A 25949-nucleotide genomic window follows, 5' to 3' on the forward strand; every position below is an offset into this window, starting at 1 on the left:
CAGCACTGTCTCTATGACATATTGTCCATACTTCAGATTTGGATTTGGGATTCAGTATCTTTCACACAGACACTTTGGCACATGGAATGAGGTAGACTGGGATCAAGCAGCCAACTTCTGGTTAGAGGACAACCCGCTTTACTTCCTGAACCACAGCTGCCCCAAGCAAATAAATTCAGTATTGACTCCCAAGATAAAAGGATGTACGGAAGCGTATTGCATTCACTAAAAAAAAAAAAAAAAAGCTCTGGGTAAAAAAAAAAAAAAGTTTGGAAAACAGGATTTTTCCTGTTTTTCGAACTTTTTTTTTTTTTCCTGTTTTTCCGAGATAAATTCCTGTTTTTCGACCTTTTTTTTCTGTTTTTCCGAGATAAAATCCTGTTTTTCGAACTTTTTTTTTTTCTGTTTTTCCGAGATAAAATCCTGTTTTTCGAACTTTTTTTTTCTTCTGTTTTTCCGAGATAAAATCCTGTTTTTCGGAGTTAAATTTTCTCCGGAAAAGGCGTTCCCTTAATTCTTCCTGAAGCTCTCACACGCATGGATTATGGTTGCTGCTGCATCAGACCGACAGTGCTAAATGATTTCGAGTTCAACGGTGTCAATACAGGTAAGGAAAGTATTTGGTTACATGTAAGATGCCAAATTCTGTTACGTCTTTTGACCACATGTAACAAAAGAGAGCGAACGACTGTGACGGCAACCTGTCTCCCTTAAGGCACGATCCAGCTAGCTGTGTTCGAGACCCTGATTATAAGCTATCTAGTATTTTGATGAAGTTACATTTTGCATGGACGTTTCGCATAGAGCCCTTGTTCAGCGTGCTTCATGCAGTGTTGGGGAGTAACGGAATACATGTACCGGGGTTATTCGGATGATATTCAGAATACAGTTACATTGTTGAAATCAATGGATAACATGATGGTAGCCTCCTTCTCTGTTTCACGAGTTTATACACTCTCTAAATAAATCTATGGAAATGCCGCAAATGCCGCTTGTAAATCCACCGGAGGCAAATCCCCCAGGATGCAGCTGAGAGCCCCGGCCGGCGGCGGCGTTAAGAAGCCTCACCGCTATCTGCCCGGTACCGAGGCACTGAGAGAGATCCGTCGCTACCAGAAATCTACGGAGCTGCTGATCCGCAAGCTGCCCTTCCAGCGCTGCCCTTGTATTAGTGCCATGACGTACAGCATCGCTTAAAACTCTCAGACTATCCTTCTGTATAAAAAACAACTACAAAAGTTTAAAGATTACATTTTCATGTTATCATCTTAAATTTGTTCATATTTGTTGATGCAAAAAAAATGTTCATAGATTCTGCATTTTCCTACATTTGTACAGAACCAGCAATGGCTACATCCTCAAATACACCCCAACCACAAGATGAAGGTCTGAGGAAATTTCTTCAGAGTCGGGGTATTCCTGAGGAGAATATTCAGAAAATGCTGCAGGATCGTGTAAGTCTCAGAACAGGGAGAGGATAATTTCAGCACAGAAATAAACAATAACAATAGTTTATAGTTATACTTCAGGTGTATTTTTAAGCCAGTCTCTTACACTTAAGTTAACGATGTTTGTCTTGATATGTTGTTTTGTTTTAATTACAGATTGATACCTCAGTAGTTGAAGAAATTGATGATGACGCTTTGGCTGCCTACATTCCAGCATATGGTGATAGAATTGCTACAAGGCGGTTCTGTATGGAAAAAAAGACAACAGGTGGAGTTGATTCAAAAAGACTGTCCATGTTTGAAAAACTAAAAAGAAAAATGTACACAAAAAGCAACAAAGACAGGCATCAAGATTCTGAGGAAGAGCATTCTAACATGCATCTAAGAAATAACAGAAGGGCCTCAAAGATGACAAGAAAAATAGAGATAGGCTGGATAAATGATAAGAGACAGGTGAGAAAACGCAATGGTGGAGGAACCAGACTTCTTGATATTTCCAAGACAGCCACAAAGAAAGACATTCTGTCACATGCTAAGGGGCTATTTTTCCCAAATGAGAAATCGATACATGGAATGTGGGAAGAGTTTAGTCATGATATTGTCGACTTTCAGGAAGCAAACCTTGAAGACAGTATTAGTGTTAGAGAACTCTATGAGGCACAGAAATTTGGGGTGTTAAGATTTTACCTTTTCACAGAGCATCTGACCAATAGAGAAGACATCACAGAAATGGGAGAGGGAGCTGATAAACAGACCGACGCAGACAAACAACAAAAAAAGACAGCAGAGAATGTTGAGCAGCTGACACAGAAAACACCAGACAGTAAACAGCAATCACACACTGTGGAAGAAGATGGGCAAAGTACCAACAAAATGTCAGCGTTAGTCTCTACTGCATCTGAGATTATCGATCTTACATCTTTGTACAATACATCGGAAGTCATTTTTGGCACTATGCAAGGTGACGCATTTTTAGGTGTTTTCGATGATACAGTCCCATTTGAGCCTATCCTCCCAGTAGAAGACGCACAAATAAACACTGACACATTCACCTCAACTCCTATTCATTCTGAAACAGTTCCTGCTGCCTCACGAAGTCCTTCTTTTGAACTTTTGCATGTGACTGTGAAACTTCACAGAGTAAATCTCTTAGAAGAACTGATTACTCAATTCAAGGATGAAAACATGATTAGCTACTCTGTGAAATACAGCTTCATTGATGAAGTTGGTGCAGATGTGGATGGTGTGTCCAGGGACGTATATGCTGCATTCTGGACAGAATTTTTAGACTGTGGAGCAGAGGGTGCAGATATGAGGGTTCCATCGCTGTCCCCAAAATGGCAAGAAGAAGAATGGAGATCTCTTGGTAGAATAATGGTCAAGGGATTGGAGGACCATGGATATTTCCCTTTTCGGCTCGCTCAAGCCTTTACAGCAGCAGTCACATTTGGTGAACATTCGGTCTCACCTGATTTACTGTTTGACTCCCTGATGTTGTATCTTAGTCAGTCTGAGCGTGATCTCTTGTCCACTGCTTTGCAAGAGGCTCTAGTTGGTGATGATGAAGATGAGTTCCTTGATCTTATGGATCGCATGGGAGTAAGAACAGTACCAACACAAGAAAACTTGAAGGCTGTGCTTCTTCAAGTGGCCCACAAGCAAATAATCCAGCAACCCAAATATGCACTAGATAACATTGCAGCAGTCGCAGGGCCAACTCTCAGGAAGTTTTTCCCCAGTGTGCTTGAAATCCATAAGATGTATGATGATCTTAGACCAACAACGCGAAAGGTGTTAAAGCTGATCACAGCCTCTCCAAATACAGCATCAGAGAACCAAAGTTTGCGGTTTTTACATCAGTACATTAGGGGATTGGATGAAATAGGCCTCCGGAAAATATTAAGATTTATGACTGGGTCTGATGTCATCTGCGTTAAGAAAATTGAAGTCATATTCACCTCGTTGGAAGGGCTGGCACGGCGGCCAATTGCACATACTTGTGGCCCAACTTTAGAGCTGCCGTCAACTTACAACAGCTATCCTGAGCTTCGCTCTGAAATAGAGTCTATACTGTCCAGTAACTCCTTCACAATGGACATTGCATAGGAGTGCCTCTATCACTCACTCACATGTACACACTTTTCCCTTTCTTGTTAAATTTTTGTACGGTTGTAGCCTTATTGGAGCCGACAGTCAAGATCCAAACAGTGTGATTGTGAGACAGAGTTAATGTGGGGAAGATGTGGTAATTAGTTCAGGAGCTGTATTATGAGCTCGGGGGGGGGGGGGCTTTTTCTATTTTATCGAAACAGTCATCCCCTCACTTAAACTGTTTGTAACAAATGGTTTATGAACAGTATGTTCATGCACTTGAAGGACTATTACACCAAAAAACAAATGTGCACATAGTTTGCAAAATAGTTTACTGCTTTGCGTACTTTTTTCAGCTAAATATACAGCTCAGTACAGTTTTGTAGACAATGTGAAAGTGTTTAAGTGATACAAAAGACATCATCCTCTAAACCTTTCTGATGTTGTTAACAGGAAGTATTTTGTGCATTCTGTTGTGTTAAAGTGTCCAAGGTTTTACACTGAAGTAGAGTTGAAATATTTTGGATGTGTTGTTTTTGAAAAATGTTGATGTTTATAATGCCTGAACAGGCTGGGCTTTTACATGTCACTAATTTCGAATTTCTTGAATTATTTTGAAAAGCTTTTCATTTATTTTATAGTGTTATTAATGACACTCTACAGAGCATCTGTTGAACCCTGTGATTCTATAAAGAAGCTAGACCTATAAACAAATTGAGCCTTTTACAAAAGTCATGTTTTGCACACATTTTGTTATTTAAATGACTAAGAAACATCTATTTCAAATTTACTTTGATTTACGTTGTCTGTTATCAGTTGGAGAAGAATCTTTTTGGAAATGGTTCTCACACAGTTGCAATTTTTTCTGAGAAATTATAATTGAATTGGAGCTTCTTGCTCATGTTAGCTTTTATTACTGGCTGTGTTTGTTTGTTAATCTCTTGAAATATACATTAAGGAGTACCTCAAAAGTGTCCTACTGTTTATAAATAAAAAGCATTGGTTTCTCTCTTGTTTTGTGATCAAATTAATTGTGCTTTTACTACAGATAAGTTTAACTATCCATTGCCACAAATGGTACTTGACTATTTATTGTAAGCATTTATTTGTTCTAAAACTGGTTGACCCTTTCTCACAGAGCAGAATTGCTGACTTTGGATAACAGCAATGGATACAACTTATATTATCCATCAAATCCCTTCACAAATAATCTTTTAAGGAGACATTTCCCTGTTACTTATTGTTGTGATCAGATGCTACTGCATGTTTTATACACTAAGTGGCAGCAGTTGTTAAATATGAGTTATTAAAGAAGCAGAAAAGATTAGAGTAAGAAAACACAAAGATGCACATATATGCTGCTTAGGGCATCTTGCAATAAAGCTACTTTGGGACTTTAACTAAGCCTCATCCTTCGAAACACGAACATAACAGCTAGAAATGTTTATGTGACCAAACATGGTTTAATTGAAAAAGGAAAAAAATCTAGGCACACTTTAATTAGTGTGGAAATTAGCCTTTATTTGTTGATGGTGTCATGGTAACCACACTGCCAATGAAAAAGATATTAGGATGACAGACCACATTTTATTAGGCTACATAGGCAAGATGGCCTGCTTTTATTCAAACGATAAAAGATAGTTGAATTATCAGCAACAAATAATAGATAATATATTTCAACACCTAAGATCCTCTACATCACCAAATGCTATGTCATTATTTCGTGGCAGTTGAAATATCTTGATGAGAAAGACACAAAGAGGAAGGAATTTCATAAATGCTTAAATAGTGTATAAACACTCAATCACATAGAGGAGAAATTAAACTAAATTAAATTATTCTCTGTATTACCAGGTTTGTCTGATGCCACACACCACTGGAGTTTTAAAGTTTCAGCCCATAGACACCCATCATCATAAGATATTATAACATGTTTGATTTATGGATGATTATGCAAGAATAACCACAGTGTGTCAGATGACATTCAGTCATGCTACATAGTTCCACAATGAGGACAAATTTGACATTTTTTGTAAAGCAGAAATGTGAGACGTTTATTTTCAGGACAGCCCCAGTGACCTTGTTGAGTATATAACTTTTCCATAATGATGAATGAAAAGAGATGATATGAAGCTCAGAGAGGAGTTAATTATTCATTACTTAGAGACAATACATCTGTTAATCATTTAAACTGAAATTTGCAGTCAACATTACATTTTCCACCCATAGAAAAAATGCAAACATAGCGTTATTTTGTTGAAGATGGGTGCTCACATTCAATCATCTGATCCAGTACAACAACTTGTGATTATTAAATATGGGCATATATGTAAGCCCGTAAAAACTTATAAAGCTCAATTGCTTCCTCTGGAGAGGTGGGTGGATGAAGATTTGTTTCTGCCATGACAAAGCAACAAACGTCAAACAAAGTATTGTCACAGGGACACGGTCCTCTCTGTAGGCATTCCTCCCTGCATGCCTGTATCTTCTGTTGGGATACCTCTTTCAGGTACTCTCTAGCACCAAATAGTTGGGGTATGGTGTACATCATCACCGGACGTCCTCCTGGGGACACCGCATTTCTGGATGAGCGAATTCTGTGAGTGTTCCAGAGGTGAACAACATCCTGCAGTTCTCTCTAAATATAAGGGAAAAGAGTGGGGAAGTGAGAAAATTAGTAAACGTGGCAAACCATCTGCAGGCAAAATAAATGGTTATTGTCCACAATAGAGCAGGGGTTTTCACAACATTTTCATTGCATATACCCTGAAAAGGGTGCATGTTAATTGTAAATAGCCCAATCTATGTTATTGTTAATATTTTTGAATTGTCTTTCTGTTATTTTATTGCGTAATATTTGCTCAATTTAAAGTCATACAATTTCATTGTATGACCTCCAAAGAGGCACAAGTTCTTACGGTATTGTAAGGTGTTGTACGGTGTTATTTAAGGAAGGCTCAAATAAACCACCAAAACATGAGTTAGAGTCTCGATCATCTTTCGGGGGATATGCTGCATTAATCCTCTTCGAAAATAATTAGTCTTCAAATGTGATTTTTGTCCCAAGCCCAACCACAACTGTCTGCAGTGGGGGAATTTTACTACATTTACTCAACGACTGTAACGTACTTAAGATACAATTTAGGTTCTTGTCTTGAGTATTTGCATTTAGGGTATTTTGTGCAACTTTATTCTTAATTTGACCTCTCAGGTAACATTTAAGTGTCTCCCATAGCAATGAATATGAAGAGGAGTCATTTTGATTGAAAGATAAGAATTCATCAATAGTGACACTGCTTTACACATGTAAAGCAGTGTCACGTGCCCAAACACTGACATGTTCACTGACCTTCTGGAAAACTCGGTTACTTAAACAACAATCCTTCTAACTCAGCTGAACTCTATTCTTAAACCATCCCATTATCTCAGTGAACATCAGTGTTGGTCAAGTTACTTCTAAAAAGTAATTAGTTACAGTTACAAATTACTTCTCCCAAAAAGTAATTGAGTTAGTAACTCAGTTACCACATTGTTAGAGTAATTAGTTACTCAGCAAAGTAACTGTGGCGTTATTTTTCATGTTTTATAACGCTGTTACGTTCTGTAACATCTTTAACGTCAAAGATGTTTATATTAACTGATTGAAGAATAAAAACACTATATACAGTTTTTTGGGGAGATTATATTTGTTTAAATACACTTATAATACGCAACCTTTTTGTGTCGAATTCGTTTATATTTATATTTATTTAATTAGGGGCTAGACCGATAACAAGGTCATCGGTCCAACCAGGGATCTTTCGTTTATAATAACTTGGTCGGGTAGCGCGCAAGGTACACAGACTGTGTACCTTGCGCGCTGTGTGCGGCTGTGTACCTTGCGCACTCGACCCGCTCGAGTCCGCCCGTGTCCTTAAAATTAAAAGCGTAGAGCATTTCCCCTGGGGTTTGAACAGGGTGATTTGTTACAACCGCACGCTTCATTCAACCAAATTGTAGTAACGCGCCACTTTACATTATCAATAACGATAACGGCGTTGTAACGATGACAAAAGTAATTAATTAGATTACTCCGTTACTGAAAAAGAGCTCCGTTAGTAACGCCGTTATACTTAAACGCCGTTACTCCCAACACTGGTGAACATTAACATTTACTACTAGTCCTTTATAATTTTCTGGGTATTTATTGGTATTAAATATTTTTTTAAGGACCTCCTTTGGTGTTTCATTTTTTAACACTGGAATCCACTTTTGTTGCTGGCAATATAGAAGAACCTCACTAACTTGCTTAACATATGACACCATGGACAAAATAATGAATTAAAAATGTTTGAATTATAGGCTACATTTCAAAAGCGAAAAAAAGTAGTTCTTACCTCTATTATTTCGAGACATGTGAATTGTATCAGACTTTTGTCGAGGAAGTCACCAGAGTAGTGGTCAGACTCTTTCAAATCCTGAAATACGTTCATCCAGAACTGTGCATGTTGCTTCCTCAAAAAACCCCACCACTGCTCAATCCGCTGGTTATGATTGCTTGAGCCGTACAAAAAGCATCTGTTCGAAAATTCGTCCATATGATCATGTCTCATGAATATTTGCATCTGCTCCACGAAGCAATTCTCTGTCCCAAGGTCTGATCTAATTCGAGTAGCAGTCCCATTTCTCGATGACACCTCATCAATAAAGTATCCAGCGATTACCTTTGGATCACTACTTGTAGAGTATGCATGTAGCCACACCAACATCCTTGAAAACCCGTCTATTGCACCATTGATGCAGATTCCATATGGTTTGAGTTTATCATATGAATCTATGTGCCATAAAAAGTTCGGACCGGGATTCTGATACAAACGTCGTCGAAGGCGTTTACGGCGTCTCAGTTCCACTCCGCGGGGATCCAGTATTTTCAGCAAATGCCTGATTGTCTCTTGAGTCACCACGTAGCCGGCCTGAATGCTTTTCAGATGCATCATCTTGTATCCGTGAAGCATTCCATATTCGCTCAACTGATCCTGTAGGAAAACTGCAACGTCCAGCAGATCGGAATAGTTTTTCCGTCTGAACAACCGCAGACTACTGAGGTGCCTGCGCAAAGTCGACAAACTAATACAAACACCATCTATATTACTTAAAGACACAAGTATTTCCCAGTGTCTCAAGCCCAAAACAAAATAAAACCTGATTAAAGTAAGCAGACGGGACATTGTTGCTTCCACCGAATCTCCAACAAGTGAGAGCGTCATTCAGAATCCCAGTAAAACTACCATGACATTTTTTTTTTTTCGAAAAACAGGATTTTTATCTCGGAAAAACAGAAAAAAAAAAAGTTCGAAAAACAGGAATTTATCTCGGAAAAACAGAAAAAAAAAAAGTTCGAAAAACAGGATTTTATCTCGGAAAAACAGAAAAAAAAAAAGTTCGAAAAACAGGAATTTATCTCGGAAAAACAGGAAAAAAAAAAAAAAGTTCGAAAAACAGGAAAAATCCTGTTTTCCTAACTTTTTTTTTTTTTTAACCAGAGCTTTTTTTTTTTTTTCAAGTGAATGCAATACGCCTCCGTAAGGATGAGTTCATGGTGAAGATATTTTCTTTTCGTTTTCCTTCATCAATGACTCCATAATGTGTAACAGAAACTTAAATCCAGGATCACTTCAAAGCGAATCTTTTATTCCAGATCACAACCACCACACAATGAAATTAAATAATGTGAATGAAAACATGGAACATAACACAAACTTTGGCATGAAATCAAAATGGCACATGAAAGAGCAATGTGATCAGTAGTATATATAAGCTATATATATTTAAATTAAAGTAATGGCTGTCTCTTGTGTGGTAAATCACATTTTCCTTTATATCCCTGCTCTGAATATCTTTGGGATATTTCACACCAGCCTGCACAGCTCATAGAACAGTTGACATACAACAACATCAAGCATCGGTATTCATTCAGCATCATATAAATATATATATCTCTACATCTGTGACAATCAAAGTGAAGTGATAAACGCAAGGTTTCAAATAAATAAATAATATTAAAGTTAAAAAATGATGGTACGCACAATAAGGAAAAAATGGGGGATTGAAAGGAAGATTGAAAAGTGAAACAAAACATTCTCTTTTTTTAAAACAACAACAATTAAACAAAGTGAACATATTAAAGACAATAACCCATTAAAACATTTTTTTGGGCAGGTTTTCCAACGGTTTGACTTCCTGTATTTGGTTTGTGTTGTAGGTCCTATGAAAAGTGGGATGCGTTATTTGTCTCTTTGGGTCTTAAACATGAAAGAGCTTTGCCCTGTATAGTTTTATAATCTTTGTAAAACAAACATATCAGAATAGTTCATTTGTCAATATTTTGCCTCTTCTTACATTTTTAAGGTGTATTATCTCCAGCACGACCAGAGCAGTATTCAGATAATGAATCCCGCTCACGTCATGTGCTCATGGTGCACAAAGAGAGAGGCGTAACAAGTGCTAATTTTCTCCTTCCCCTGTTTCCATGTCCATGTTTACTCTCTGCTTTATCTCAGGCCTGCTCCAGAGCCCAGGCCGGCCTCGTCCCTCCACATGAAGTCCGGACGCTCACCTCTGGCCATGCTGCTCTCCACGGGGCTGGGCCTGTACCCAGATCTGCCGTCTGGGCAGAGGGAGAGGCTGAGGCGAGCTGTGCTGTTACTTATCTTAAACATGCCGTTTGGTCCCAGGAAGGCCTCTCTCTCGCTTCCTCCCCCATTGTTGACCGTCTCCAGGTCATTGTAAACTGCACTGTCGTTCAGCTGCTTCCTACCTTGCAGTCTCCTCCTCCTCCTCAAGAAGATAATGCCTGCCACCAGAACCAGCACCAGAACAGCCAGAATGCAGGAGATGGTGAGGGTGGCGGAGGATGGTTGGGAGGCCTGGCGCAAAGCTGGCTTGAAACTGGGCTGAAGCGTGAACTCACAACTTGGACCCATGAAGCCCTTAGGACACTGACATACTGGTCCTGTGAAGTGGGTAAAGCAAGTGCCACCATTCTGGCACGGACGGGCGCCACAGGCGTCTGAGCGTACACTGCAGTTCTTGCCAGTGTACCCCAGGGTGCAGGAGCAGGTGTAGTCGTTCACACCATCTTGGCAGGTTCCGGCATTCTGACAGGGGCTTGAGGCGCAATCATCGATGTTGATCTGGCAGTTGGCGCCGGTGAAGGCTGCCTGACAGCGGCACAAGATGCTCTGACCAAGATCCAGACAATCGCCTCCTGCAGAAGAGAGAAATACTGACATCAGCCTCCAAGCGATCAAAGACAACCATTCAGTTTACCTCAGAAGGTGTTTTAACAAGATACCATTTAATACTGTCTTAGTAGTTTTGAAATTGGCACATATTCACTAAAACAATTTCATATAAACCGGACTCAGAAGGCTTGCATGCTTCCACAGTTACTGCACTACAGCAGAGGCACACTCTACATTTCGTCTATATATTATAGTATTTGTATATTTATATCTTACCTTTGTAATATTTTGCATTTTGTAATATTATTGTGTGCTATTTTTATACTGTGTCCTTTATTTTACTATCTTAAAGCTGGATGCGGGCACAATAACAAATTTCCCTACACATTGTACCATGTATAATTGTGTACATGACAAATAAAGCTTATATTATCTTATCCCATCTTAAACAGCTTTGTGCAATCTATTCACTGTACATATTATGACACTGAATATATATTGTAACACTGTATATATCGGTTTAGTTACATTTTAATTTGTTCTATATATTTCTTGATTTTTTTTTCTTTATATTCTTTCACCCAAGTACTGCATGTTACTTATGTTATGCAAATTTTCCCATGCAGGACTAATAAAGGACTTCTTAATCTTAATCTTATTTTATATTGAGCCAAAAGAAAACGGCTGTTTTGCTGTTATGCCACAAGAGGTCGCCAGAGAGGTGCCTCGCCACTTACCATTCAGACAGGGCCTGTTGCTGCAGCGGTCCAGCTTCTTCTCACAGTTGGAGCCGGTGTAGCTGGGGGGGCAGCGGCAGGTGTAGCCTCCGGTCATCGTCTCCACGCAGGTGCCACCGTTGAAGCAGGGACCATCTGCACACGTCATGGCGATGATCTCACAGTTCTTTCCATAGAAGCCCTGAGGGCAGGTGCATGAGTAGTCATTCTCCAGGTCCTGAGGGGGGATGGAAGAAAAACCTACTTGTTAATGAGGAAATATATAAAGTTTTAACTGTTTTAAGTTTTTTGCACTTGGAGATTAGATAGCAACTGCTCCGTTTGTGTTGAGTTGCTCTGTGTTGCCCAGCTGAGGCCTACCATAACTACTGGGATGTGAGTCAGTCACACTGCCTGCTGTAACCCTTAGCATTGTTGTTTGGGCATGAATTACTTTTGAAGTTTAGCTTTATCTTTGTATCTGTTCTTGGGCTTCTGAATGGGATCAGATAACTTGATCTTATCTTGTCCTAATGGACTCCTCTCATTTTTGCACAATGGAACCTTATCTTAAACTTACATTGCAGCTGCCTCCGTTCTTGCAGGGGTTGCTGTCACACTCATTGGTTTCCAACTCACAGTTGGTGCCTCCGAAGCCAGGCCTGCAGGTGCAGGTGTAGCTGCCCTGTCCTGTGTTGGTGCAGGTGGCACCATTGGCACAGGGCTTGTGGTTGGTGCAGTAGTTGAGGTCCTGGTCACAGAAGAGGCCCCCCCAGCCCTCCTGACAGTTGCACTGCCACGGCTGGTTGCACGTCCCGTGGAGGCAGCCAGGATAGCGGACGCATTCGGTGCAGGAGGGGCCCTGCCAGCCCATGCGACACGTACAGCCCCCTGGGGCCTCGCAGTAGCCGTGCTTCTCATTGCAGTCAGCCGAGCAGATGGCTGTGGAGGAGAGGGAGGGTGTGTGATTACAATGGGCACGCCTTCTCTTACAAACACACTACTGGCCCCCCTGTCTGACCCCACTCCTGTTCCAGACTTCACTGTTGGTTAAGTATTAAGCCAAGCAGCTGGTAGGCACACTGCCGGAGAGAAATGCTTTCTTTTATCTCCTTCCCGCTACACACACACGCACACACAAAGACAGCCAGATCACCTTGAAAAATGAATGTGTATATCTGATGGGGCCACAGCTCTTTCTCTCATTGTAATAGAGAACAAAAGGCAGATGGGACACTGAAGAGTCTCTTTTTTAAGAATAAAATACAACACTACAGGATATTACTCAGGGTAAGGAATGACTCTATATACTCTGAAAACATCCCTGCTCAAAGTGTCAGAGTAGCACCTCAAACATAGTATCTGAGCAGTAAGATAAACACACACACTTTTTATCTGTTTATGCTTTGATAAATCCGTAGTTTGGTTTTTGAATTTATGGGACGAGGAAACATTGGGATTTTCCATTTTCTGTTTATTTTGTGATCTGACTTGTTGGCTTCATTATTTTAAGGCTCTCAATTCTTTTATGTGGAAGTATATTTCATTTTAAGAAAATGTTTTATCTACACTGTTTTTATACTGAATATAGAGAGCTGTCACAGTTCTTAAAAGGATACCTGTTATTTTACTCTATTCATCCTTTTTGGTGTTGCTTATCATATTCCATCATATTCACACTGTGTATATTTATTGACCTGATTATGTCTAACTGTAGTGCTGAGTTGTTTTTTTCTCAGTAGTAACGCTGTTTTAAAGGGTGTGATCTGAACAAAGATAATTATTGTATTTATGAAAGTGTCAATAACACAGGTTTACTAAATCTATGCAGTTTACAGTTTGTGAAGATTAAAAAATAAAGTCAAATTATAAAAGATATTTTAAAGGATTAAGAGCTAGGCTTTTAAATTAGATAGTGGATTTTTACATTATATTGTAGATGTCCAAATCTACTTGTATGTGTGTGGATGAATGTAGTGTTTTACAAGGGAGGATACTTTTCTAACTTGCTCCCTCCGCAGGTCAGGCCAGTCAGTGGACCACTAGTACAGCATCTGAGTGCCTTGCTCGAGGGAACTCCAAAAACACTTACGCTCAGAGCAGTAGTTTCCCTTCCAGCCCTCCAGGCAGATGCGGTTGCCCTCCTCGTCGCAGGTGTAGTGACCCAGTGTGTCGTCCCTCGGTCTGCAGTATTCTGCGCAGCCGTCTCCGAAGTAGTACTCATCGCAGAAGACGTGGTAAGAGTAGCGCAACTCGCTCTGCTCGCCAAAGTGCACGTCCTGGGACCAGTCCTCCCCGATGGCCAGTCTCCTCTTGGTCGCCAGGCGGCTCACGAGATTGTTTTGGTTGTCTGTGGGGAAAGGCAAGTTTTTAGAACAGTTGCATCTTGCAAATAAGCCCGTGCGTAATAGGGTAACTATATTAAATACGGTCCAACTACTAAGAGTAGGGACAACAGCACCACCTACCTGTGTATTCAGTGGGGGATTCTGCGTTCCAAGCTTCAATGATCAACGAAAATGTTCCCTGGAACCGAAAGAAATAAATAATAATTTATCCAACATGAATCGATTCAACAGGAGACTAACGCTGGTTTGTATAGACCGGTTTTCAAAACAACAATAAGCCATTTTAAATTAAAACACTTTTAGACATGCGTAACAAAGATGTTCCATTTACCGGCCACTTGAAGTGGAAAGGCACGCGGATGGGTGCGCTGCTTGAGATGGAGGTGTGGTCGGCCCTGATAACGTTGGTGTGTCCGGTGCCAAAGGTGCAAGGAGGCTCTGCGGAGATCACATCCTCCGGGTGTTTTAGGCAAATCCTGAAAAATATATGGCAGTCCCTGTGTCTCCTGCAGATGCGCTGCGCCGTGTTGAATGAATGGATCTTCAACTCAAACACACCAGAGGAACATACCTGCAGTGACAAAGAGCTGATGTCAGACACGTGTACTGACAGACATCGTGAGGATGTTAATTTAGGAAAAACAGAGAAAAACTTACTGTGTGCACTATGGCCAGAGCCAGGAGGGATCTGATGTATAGATTTGCCATTTTTTGCTCCCTGTTTAAGTGAATGTCCGCATTCGTTGTGTGCAATGGTATTCCCAAAAGTTGAGTAGAGGAAAAATCCCCCCAAAAAGAAAAAAGTTTAAACAATGGGCTATATGATCCTCTTGATGTCCCTTAAATCCTCCTTCTTCTTCAGTTCCTCCGTCCTATTGCTGGCCCTACACTTGTTTTGGTCCTGGTGCGTAAAGGCGCACAGTGGATTTATACCCAGCGATGCTGCGCGTCACGGACAAAGAGGTGGAGCCGGGGCAGACCTCAGGGGAGCAGCCTGGCACAGGAGGCCTGTCGGGGATTTAGGCAACCTACAGTACATCTGGACACAGTAAGGAATATGCATTAGAAGCTGGCGTAGGGCAAATATGTGGAGAATTAGATGAATTTTAATTAACTATGGGCCTGGTGTGGGGGATGGACCAGCGTCACCCGATCTAAACGTATATGATCATCAAAGTGTCCAGGTTTTAGCGGAGTCAGCTTGAAGAACATGTTTAATAGTTTAATCATTTCGATCTTGTGGTTGGAGTGAGATTCTACCACAATAAAGATGAAAACGTTTCATCCAAGAGTCAAAAACATGAGTCAAACATCGGGGTGAACTTAACGAGCATATCACAATGTTTATGAAGCCCTCCTGCATCCTGCAGCTATTTAGATCATTGTTTACAAAAGTGTTTTTCACTTTGGGTCTTTCCTACACTCTAAAGAAAGATCAGAAGGAAGCGGGGAAGAATGGCACATCGCCTTCCTTTCTTTACATCCAACATTATAATTGCTTCGACGCGTGTGAGATGGTGGAGAATTGGAAGGTCCACATTGTGCGTCTATAGCGAATACTGATAGAAGAACCTCTTCTGTTGTCCTCTTGAGTCTGAAGAAGGGGGGGGGGGCAAGAAAGTGTGTCTCTGTGTGTGTGTGTGTGTGTATATGTGTGTGTGGGGGAAGGGTAGAGGGGGTTGCGGGGTTTGGACTATCATGTTGCTTTTGTCTGGACCTCATAGGAACAGCTGTATGGTAATCAACGGCACATGGTCGCCCCTGGCTCCAACCCCAGCTATTGTCTCCGCAAAGCGTCCATACCCCCCCCCCCCCCCATAAGCACTCGCGCACACACACTCCACCATAACTCCTTATTGATTTAGGAAGAAGTGCGGTCGGCTGTCGGTTCCAGCACCTGTCGACTGCAGCAGGGGTGATGTGGTTCAGAGTTAACACACCTAAACTTTTATTTAGACAGAAGAGCTGATCCAACCACCACGGCTCATAGCTGGACTAATATAAGACTCTGTGTCCTATAACTGAACAGAACAATAAGCCACTTCGCAATTCATGTTGTATGAGTTTTTAAAAGTCCTATAATTCAGAATTGATTACATTAGTTTGTCTATGATGACGGTCACCTAAAGGTTTACTTTAACCACTTTTACAACCCAACACATGCTGCCTGATGACATGGAGGTGAGTTTGATTCAGATTTCCTGATTCCAGAGGACTCCTCCAGTGAACAAAAAAATGGGACACATCAGACATGTCAAGATCGCACCAGTTTATTTATAGCAACTGCTATTTATTCATCTCACACACAAAAGGCATGTGTGATGTGTGATTATGTGCATATATATGGATGTGATGGCAGCAGGGTGGAGGATGGGAGGTGGGGCCTATTGATATTAAAATGAGTTAGAGGGACGCGTGCCTGCAGTGGCCCCCATCCTGACACGCTTCCCTGCACGACAACGGGGACAAAGGAGGGAGGAAACACACAGTTGTATGTAAACTAAGCAAAGTGTTGTCAGAGAAGACTCACAGTTCTGTCGTTTTTTAATGGTCAATAATCGTGTATGTCAAACCTAACAAGTCCTGAGCAGTTTCTACAAGTGGAACCAAATACTTCCAATGAGGATGTCCAGACAAAATGAGAATACTTGTTTTTTAGTTTGGCCATATAATCGGCTTGCAATTCCTCCTAATCAACCACACAAGAATGCAATATGTGATCAATGATCTATTTACTCATAGATTATTTAATGATTATCAGTTTACAGTAAACTTATATCCAACCCTAATGTTGATTTGTGGTTTTATGGCATGGAAACCACTCTGCTATTGTTTCTTAGAGTCAAATCAAACATGCTTTAATATTCCTTGACTTTGACTTTTTTTTTATATCCTCCTCTTAATATAACAAAATAATATATAGACAGGACACTTGACACAATGGTGAAAATAGGCCTCTGGATAAGTGGGTACAAGCACCAGCTATATGACTGCATATAATCCTCCATCTTCCCAAATTATAAACTGATAATCAAAAATTTCCTCAGCAGAATTTTACTCACCAATGGTTTTTGAAATTATCTATTATAACCTATATCAGAATTTGAATGTTGCATATGAGGGAAAGTGTTGTGATTAGAGTGGCAGGCTGAGAGTGGACAGATTATAGCATTAGGTTGAGAATGATATGGATGAACTATCAACTGAGCCTGATCCTCATATCTGGTTTGTCTTTGAATGTATGGGGGATAAAAACTAAGCAGAAATGTTATTTCCGGTCTTTGTTCGCACATCAAATCACGTCTACATGCCGAAAGAGCATTTTAAAACTTGGAAATATATGAATTGTAGTTCTGTGTGTTTGTGTGTAAATCTTTCTATACATCTCCTGTCACACTGTAACCCATACATCATCATCCCCCTCTGCTCCATTCGGAGAAGTGCACCCAGAAGTACGTCCTGCCTCCATCTACACCTACTACCTGCTGCATCTCTCTGTGAAGGAGGGTGTGTATGTGTGTGCCTTTGTGTCAGGGGAGCAGATGGACAGTGCACCCTCACTGGTCATCATCTGTATTAACTTGCAGGAGTGTGACATGAGCGTGCCACGGGGCATGGGAACCGAAAAGGAGTCATGTCATCCCCCTCGGACCTCCCATTAGCCTGAGTGGCCGGCATCTGCCTCATCTCCAGCCCACAGCAGCTTGAGGATCATTCTTCTCCCCAAGGACATTTGGAAACAGAGAGGTGGTGGGGGTGCAAATCTGACCCAAGCAGGCCCTCGAGGGAGATGTTTGGGCTGTTGTGGCAGCTTCTGAAGCCCAGCCTGCTGTCTGACTGTGGGACAATGGAAGGTGTGGAATGGACGTGTTGTTGGTTCTGATCTTCTGTTTGAGTGAGTGTGTGTGTGTGTGTGCGTGTGTATATGCAGCCTCAAATGTATGCATGTCATTTGCTTGATTAGTTGATCTCATTAATATGCTGGATGCAGAAACACTGTCGGGTACCAAACAATGCACCGGCCCGGCACCTCCCCACGGAGCAGATTTACAGAAGTGAAAGGAGGCCCGAGGAGTCTGGAGTCGCATTCAAGCAAATCACTGGCTAATTATAATACAGACAGAAATACTGTGTCTTATGATTTTACTGTCCCAGGTCACAGGTCACAAAATCAGTGTTTTGAAACCTTTTAGGCCGTTTACCTCTCGTTTCCTCGGGCCATCTGTGCTGACTTTGACAATTTACTGTTCCTTTATCCCTCCTCCAGACTTTAGAGACAGTCGGCTTATACAGGAAGATATATTGTACTTTCCTTTGACGACCCATATGTCCCAGTATTTTAACCATTTAAGGCCTGTTAATCTTTTTTCACTCAATATGTGCCCATACACAATGAGATATTTATAGTTCATATTCATCAAATTCATAACCTACCAAACACTGAAGTCTCCTTCTTTCCCCATTGCCACAACACAAATAGACCATTTAGCCGACTACTTACAATTAGACATTTATAGATTGACCGAGCAGTCAATTTATTTGAGAAATGGCAAAGATGCTTTTCAGAGAAGAAAATATATAATTAGATAAGAACATGTAGATACATAAATAGTGGGGTAAGTGTTTGTGGTAGAGGCAACATACTAAACTTAAAAAAATATGATCAAAGATCTTTTACTGAACCTGACTAGCAGGTTACATTCATTGTGCCATCAGGCTCATCAGAACAAGATAATGCAATAATTGCAAAGTTGTGAAAATAATTGTGGAAAGTCAAAATGCATTTATTAAAATGGTAAATGGTTGGTATTTATAGAGTTTTTCTAGTCTTGATGACCACTCTAAGTACTTGACGGTACAGTTTAATGTCTCAACAAAGAGAATCTACGCAGCAGTTTGAGTTGATATTTTTCGAGTCATGGCAACGTATTAAGAATTTACATTCAACCAACAACCAACATTGAGTTAAGTCAATTAGCTTTTCCTCTGCAATGAAAGGTATTTTTTATTTCTACTTACTTTAGAATTGTTACAATAAACACAAACTTTAAAGTTGCAAACTGATGATTCAGATTAAGTTGTTCTAACTACATTTTCCACATTATTGAAATATTTTTTGTTGCTTAATTTTAATAATTATGTTTTAAGTTGACAACCATTTAAAAATTACATTTTCTCCAGTTAGATTGTCTTCAGTTGTTTTAACTTTTTCACAATTTATTCTTTTAGCTTTGAAAAAATCTCAATTAATTCAAAGCAAAATTGTTTGCTATTAACTTGTTTTTATTTTTACCTGCAGTTATGTACTAAACTCAAGACATATGTCAATAAATGAAATTCCATCAAATTATATTTGTATAGGCAATATTCACGAATCACAATTTGTCTCTAAGGGCTTTAACAAGGTATAAATGTAAAAGTCAACTCAACATATCAAAATAGTGTTTTGAGATCTGGAAGTTTGGCTCTGGTGTCAGTCCATTGAGCTCAAGGAACAGTTTCTGGGACACTAAGTATATAGATGAAGTTCCTCTGGTTTCCTCAACTACGATGGTTGCTGTCTTGTGGCGAGATCCAGGGGTTAACTGCCGATCATTGATGATGGCATATTTCATCACATGCCTACCAAGGCTTGCCTCAACTCTTCCGTGTACTGGAGAGCAAATGAAAAGATACGTTAGCATGTTCAGGATAACGAACTGGATGATTACTGCAGACTTTTAACACTGTCACGCTTTGTGAATTCAGTTTATCAATAGAGACATTATTTATTCTATTTGTACCCTTTTACAAACACACATAAATAAATACACACCCAATAATTTAAATTGCCTAAATAGATTGCATCAATAAACATGAGAAAAGATATTCTATCACTGTAAGATAACAAATGCTTATTTTTTGTTGTTTTATCACCAAATTTAAACGGCATGTTATATGACCAAATCGTCCCACTTAAACTTCACCGAAAAATGTTACTTCACTCATTATCTCCTCAGCACTATGCCGATGGAGGGCTGGTGAAGTGTTGGAGTCCACAAAACACTTTTGGAGTCTCAGGGGTAAACAGCAGATATAGCGATCCTAACGCACACCCCGTGTGTGCCCTTGGACGAGAGCTTTTCTGCAGTGTGTGTGCGTGTGAACGTGAATGCGGCTCCAGAGAAAGATATGGTATGGTATGACATGGTGTTAATGATGCCGTTTCAGGTCGTATATGAATGTCAATACTTGGATGACACAACACGAGCAGTACGGAGGCATTCATGTTTTATTCCTGATGTTATCTTACATCTGAAAAATGTATGACCATTTACTTCAATTGTATTTGATTTGGCTCCAACACTGTTTACACCTGAAACAAAAGTGTTAAGTGGACTCACACACTTTAACCACCCCTCCATCATCAAAGTAGATGATGACTGATTTAAATTTTTCTGTGAACTATCCCTTTAAAAAAATGGACTTCGACCCAAGTTGTAATAGACTAGAAATATTTCAATAATTGTATAACTTAAACGTTTCATTTTTATAGGTTGAAGGATTTTTATATTCTTTCATTAAAATTTTTCTCTTATAGCTATGTTTGAATACACAACAACAGTTAAAAGATACAGTGAACTAGTGGACTAGTGGCAGAAAAACTTGGACTATGGGCAGAAAATTGTGAAGACATCAGACTGAAAGGTCTCTGGTTCGACTCCACGGAGTAACCTCAAAAACGTACCTGGACGAAGTAACAACAAAAAAACTAACATGGATGGACAACACTTGGATCTGTCTAAAAATCCAAGAGGATTCTCCCTACCCCACTGTCTAGTGCCCCTGAGCAAGGCACCTTACTCCCCCAACATCTGCTCCCCGGGCGCCGTACATGGCTGCCCACTGTTCTGTGTGTCCTGCACCAGATGGGTTAAAAGCAGAGGACAAATTTCCCTCAATTGCATGAGTGTGCATGTGTTTGGGATAGATAAATGTTTCTTATCTATCTTATCTATGTGTACTGTGATGGATTAACTATCTGCAGCATGTTTAAGTAACTTCAGACTGATCCCATTCAAAAATGTAACCAATGGCTGCCTGAAGATATCGGAAAATCAATAAAAAATGTAGTAAAACGGCTAACAAACAACCAATATCACTGTTTAAATTCAAAATAGATAAACTTATATTACAAACAAACTAACCTGAGTTATATCAACTAATGCAGGTCATCACTCCATAAAGTCTTTGATTGCATGAGCCTCATATATTATTTCTTGCCTACAAAGAGAGAACGTTGGGGCCATTTTTTGGCAACCCTTTGGGATTTTCCCCTTTTGTCTCTTCACAAGAGGTTCGCTCTCTTTTTGTCCAACGTTATCAATCCAAGAAATATAAATGCCTAAATACATAGCTTTTTGTGAATTTTCTTGTAAATGTAATGAAACTTACTGTCCTCATCTTGTTTTTTAGCGTTGAGTGCTAAGTTGATCTGCTACGATGCTATCAGCTTTGTCCTTCAAAGCTATTTCTAGTTATTCTGTGGGTAAATTTCGATAGTTTACAATGTGTCTTCTCTAGTCCATTGCAAACCAGAAGTCCCTACCCAGGCATGTTTAGGGGACGTAAAATCATAAACCAAGTTGGAGAAAAATTAAGTTGTCCGGCCAATTTTATGAAGTTACTACTACTTAAAATTTAATTAAAATCGATAAATGCAGAAATTTGATCTCGAATTACAAACAATATTAAGTTGATTTAATTAATAACAATATTATTTCATCATAACTCAATGAAATTATGTTTATTTTGCAGCCATGCATTTAATTTTGTGGTGCTAACAGGTCCCCTGAATCACGGTTTAGACAGTGCACCTGTGTGTCAGGAGCTATTTAGTGTACCGCTCATTTTCCTGAACCACAGCGACCTGCTACAGTGATAACGTTGACTTTTTTGTCTCTCCACTAACTCTATCATTAAGTAGCAATATTACAACTATATAATATGCCTACTTGCATATTCTGCCATTACTGACATAACTCTTCGATTACAATTGTCATTGCTGCTCCCTTCATCTCTAACAGACATTTTCTTAAATACTTTGAACATTGACACGCTTTTCCATTATCTTAAAAACTGTTTTTTCGAATCAATGTTGTAAATATTTTAATGTTCTTGATGTGTTCAGTTAGGTGGCATCTATTGCACGTCTGGGCGTCCTGGGAGAGGGATCCCTCACATGTGGCTCTCTTTTAGGCTTCTACCTTTTTTTTCCTTGTTTAAGTTTTTCTGGGGGTAGTTTTTCTTACACTTGTTGAGGGTTAAGAGCAGAAGATGCACCATTTGAAGCCCCATTAGATAATGATTTGCAATAATGGACTTAACAAATTGGACTATATCAAATTGGATTGACTGGTTGATTGATTTGATATGCACATTAGACCATTTGTGCCACATATTACTAAATATATATTTACTAGGGTTATCAACTATTAACCCCATGATCAATATTCAACTCCAGCAACAAATATAACTTACCACCATTTACATTAAAACAGAGCCACTTCTGTTTTGTGCTGGATTGTGGGTCTCTTACTGGATCCATAATAATGTCTGCAGTGGTAATTTCTTAGTTTAGAGACCTGCCAGCTAAATGGCTGATAAGGCCCTCTGGAGATAATAGATACAGAATTTTTACTGTTGAATCAACTGATTGCTGCAATTTGAGAACATGACATCTACCACTGTAGACAAATTGCACAAATTCGTGCAATTTGTGCAATTTATTTAATTATTTAATTATTTAATTATATAATTATATAATTATTTAATTATTTAATTATTTAATTATTCAATTGTATTATTTAGTTGTTCTATTACTTACTATTTATTTACTTATTTACTATTTACTTTTTTGCTCATTGTTATTTTTGTTTCTTACTATGTTGTTTTTCTTTTTCTTTTGCTCTTGTTGCATTGTACCTGCACTGCTGCTGTAAACCCTCAAATTTCCCCACTGTGGGACTATTAAAGTATTCTGATTCTGATTCTACTGTAGAGTTGGCACTAAGTAGAACTCATACCTCCGCCATGGCCCAACAGTCCCCTTAAATTCAATCAAGATATCAGTTCTCTAAATATGCCGTCATCAGGATCCATAAATAATTCCCTAGGAAAAAGGTAAATCGTTGAATGATGCCCTTGCAATGTTTGGGAAAACAAAATCCTGGATCTGCCCCAAATCTGGATCCACATCCTGATTTATTGGGTTTTACCCTGATCCATACCGCATCCCTCCACCAAGATTCATGCTCTGGGCAGATCTTTTTGTGCAATGATGCTTAGAAACCAACAAGGAGTAAAAACCTGACCTTGGTTGAGATAATAACGTCATAATTGGTAAATGGTCTGTATTTATTTAGAGTGTGACCACTCAAAGTGCTTTACAGTACGGTTGTTTTTTCCATTCACACACACATTCATAATGTGCATCTGCAGGCAGAACATTTTCTATGTGAATGGCACAGCTGTCAGGGCCAATTTGGGGTTCAGTATCTTGCCCATGGAAACTTCAGTATGTGGAATGGGGAAGACTGGCAGTAAACTTCCGACCTTCTGGTTAGTGGATGACCCGCTTTACCTCCTGAGCCACAGTAGGCAATGTGAGGTATAATGTGTGGCATATTTGATTTCTTAACCAAGTCTGTACCGATAGAAGTCCTGCTTCTAATAAACAATGTTAAACTCCCTAGGAACAGTGAAAAATAGTGTGACAGGGGAAAGGGTTACAGTAACCATAACAATCCTTTAGAAGAGCACGAGTCTCTGGTTGTAACAACCAACTGAAGTGTTTTCTACCTTTAGCTATAAAATACACAATGTGTAACATGCAGTTTAATGTGTGATGATGATGTGTTTTTAATGGTTTCTTTGTGTATCTCCACAGACCCAGTCAATAAAGTACCATACATACACAAAGATCACAAACACTCTCGCCACTGGTTGTTTAGGGGCTCTAGGATTAATAAACATTTTAGGATAAAAAACAATCTGATCAGTGTCTTAACATATAGAACAAATAAAGTCTGCCACAAACTCATTTATGCAAATCACCATAAATGCTACCTAAAATAAAACATATGACGTAAATCTAACTGTTTGGATTAGCAGCAGATGTGTAATTACTCTTTTTGTTGGGGCACAAATGTGGCCATGACAATAATTTAATCTCATCCAAGCAGCGAGACAGATCTGCCGTCCTTCAGTGCAACCTTTCCTCAACCAGCCCCGACTCCTGCAGCAGCTTCAGTGGCAGATGGGAGATGAAAGAGGGAGCTGGGAGGAACGAGGGAATGAGAACAGGTGGGGGTTAAAACTGAAGAAAAGGAAAGGGCACAGGGGTCAACTGGGGCAATAGAAAGGGGGAGGAGCCCCACATATAGATTTGCACTGGGACAGATCGATGGATAGATTTTTTTCAATGTTTTATTGTCGTTTTCAATCCGTCTCTTTTTGCCAGATGTCATCTTACTACTGTGACAAGTGGACATTTTCTATAGGTTGAGTTTTGGAGAAAGATGAAAAATCTAGAAACAATTGTAGAAATACAATTAGAAATATTTTGTTAAGTCAAAACTGTTAACTGTAACAGTATCTAGTCAAACATGTAACTCATTTTGTTGTAGTGTATATTGAATCCTAAGCATTTGCTATTTTTATAGATTCAAACAAACGTGGAATAGTACCATCAAATTTCTGTTAAGGCATGTATTCAGTGAATTAAATCAGTTACACTTTTAGCGTAAATATTCACTTTCCATGTACAATAGACAAAGTCATATTTTATTCCAAAGAGATGGAAGAGAGTAAGAAGTGAGTAGAATACAGTTTTATAGGCATTCAAAGTGAATAATACTCTTTCAGAAAGGCTTAAGTCTCAGGTTTAAGGGCTCCATAAAGAGCCAAAGGTAAAAAGACTGGCACACAATGTGAATACAGCTGCCTATTCAGGACCCCAACCCCCCCAGCCAGACACTAATGCTGCCCCCTGCCTTCCAGCTATGGAGGAAGCCCCAGCAGACTGTTGAACTCCTGCTGCATCCCGCCCCTGCACCCCTCCCTGCTGCAGCAGGCCAGACCTGCCCCAGCAGCTGTTTAACCAACTGAAGCTGCAGAGCAGAGGGGGCTGCAGCAGAACAATGCAGTTTGAGTTAACTCTCCCTCTTACGGTGTTTGTGTGTATGTGTGTGTGTGTATGTGTGTACTTGCACCAGTATATAATTACGAATGCAGTCTACAGATCAGTAACCCCACATCCTTAGATGCATTGTTACATTAAAAGATGGAGCGGGATGTTTAAAAATTTTGAGGATTTGTGATACATATCCAAATGAATGCTGTACCTACTGTAATAGCACATTTAACTGCTGAATTCAGACATAATCTGGGAAAATGTGAAATTTGAATAAATATGTTCTGCCTTTTTAATGTTCTAATGTTTGAATGAGCAGTAGCTCTGGATGATTGCATTACTAATAAACTGTTATTTTATATAGTTGGGGAAAGTGTTTTTTTGCAAGCCGAGTGTCAGGTGCAGGTAAAATGTTAATAATGATCTTGCAGTTTAAAAACCTGAAATGTAAGAATGAAAGTTACACCCCACGATTATGTGGGGCTATGAGGCGAATAACATGTAAGATCACTGCTATGAATCAACAACACAAAGCCTTTAAAACAGCCAAAACCATGGGATTTATTACCATCAAAAGGACACAACACATAGTGTTTAACTCCCAGGCTTAGAACCAGCAGTCCCCACACTGGAAGCCTCCCTCCTGGTCCTGACACAGGAGCCTTTAAAAGAACCTCAATCCACTGGACCCTCATTGAGGACTGATCGGTTTAATCAGGTAGGAGCTAGAGGAGAGACAATAGGGAAACAGAACAGGAACACAAACCCCCACGACCCTCAAATCAATGAATAAATTGTTTCATAAACATTCACTAACTAAAAGGACTCTATTATATTTATTCATTGATATGCATTTAACAATTACTGAGGCTGATCTTAACAAGTCAGGTTGATAAACAAAAGAAACCGTCTCAGTTGCTGAAGTGAAATGGCACAACAAGTTCACAATA

The 25949-nt window shown here is 39.7% G+C and overlaps 3 protein-coding genes across 4 annotated transcripts; 1 reads left to right on the forward strand and 2 right to left on the reverse strand.

Moving 5' to 3' along the window:
* Nucleotides 1–274: 274 nt before the first annotated feature.
* Nucleotides 275–4546, forward strand: LOC133970070 (uncharacterized). 2 transcript variants are annotated; one of them, XM_062406890.1, is made up of 4 exons: nucleotides 275–607; nucleotides 1339–1454; nucleotides 1605–1716; nucleotides 2146–4546. In XM_062406890.1, the coding sequence occupies exons 1-4, from the start codon at nucleotides 538–540 to the stop codon at nucleotides 3552–3554; spliced, it is 1707 nt and encodes a 568-aa protein (XP_062262874.1). In that variant the 5' UTR covers nucleotides 275–537; the 3' UTR covers nucleotides 3555–4546. The 2 variants fall into 2 exon arrangements, with proteins under 2 accessions (XP_062262874.1, XP_062262873.1); XM_062406889.1 differs by having other exon boundaries at nucleotides 1605–4546.
* Nucleotides 4547–5112: 566 nt separating this feature from the next.
* Nucleotides 5113–9066, reverse strand: LOC133970071 (uncharacterized). Its single transcript, XM_062406891.1, has 2 exons — nucleotides 7916–9066; nucleotides 5113–6177 (listed from the first exon to the last, which is right to left on the reverse strand). Exons 1-2 carry the CDS (start codon nucleotides 8783–8785, stop codon nucleotides 5851–5853), a joined length of 1197 nt encoding a protein of 398 aa, XP_062262875.1. The 5' UTR covers nucleotides 8786–9066; the 3' UTR covers nucleotides 5113–5850.
* Nucleotides 9067–9233: 167 nt separating this feature from the next.
* dlb (deltaB) lies at nucleotides 9234–22900 on the reverse strand. The gene is made up of 9 exons (XM_062406582.1): nucleotides 22892–22900; nucleotides 19453–19479; nucleotides 19323–19358; nucleotides 14158–14397; nucleotides 13947–14004; nucleotides 13571–13828; nucleotides 12059–12420; nucleotides 11500–11716; nucleotides 9234–10785 (listed from the first exon to the last, which is right to left on the reverse strand). Exons 1-9 carry the CDS (start codon nucleotides 22898–22900, stop codon nucleotides 10070–10072), a joined length of 1923 nt encoding a protein of 640 aa, XP_062262566.1. The 3' UTR covers nucleotides 9234–10069.
* Between the last annotated feature and the right edge of the window lie 3049 nt (nucleotides 22901–25949).

Source organism: Platichthys flesus, chromosome 15 (assembly GCF_949316205.1).
Source record: "Platichthys flesus chromosome 15, fPlaFle2.1, whole genome shotgun sequence".
Classification (NCBI taxonomy): domain Eukaryota; kingdom Metazoa; phylum Chordata; class Actinopteri; order Pleuronectiformes; family Pleuronectidae; genus Platichthys; species Platichthys flesus.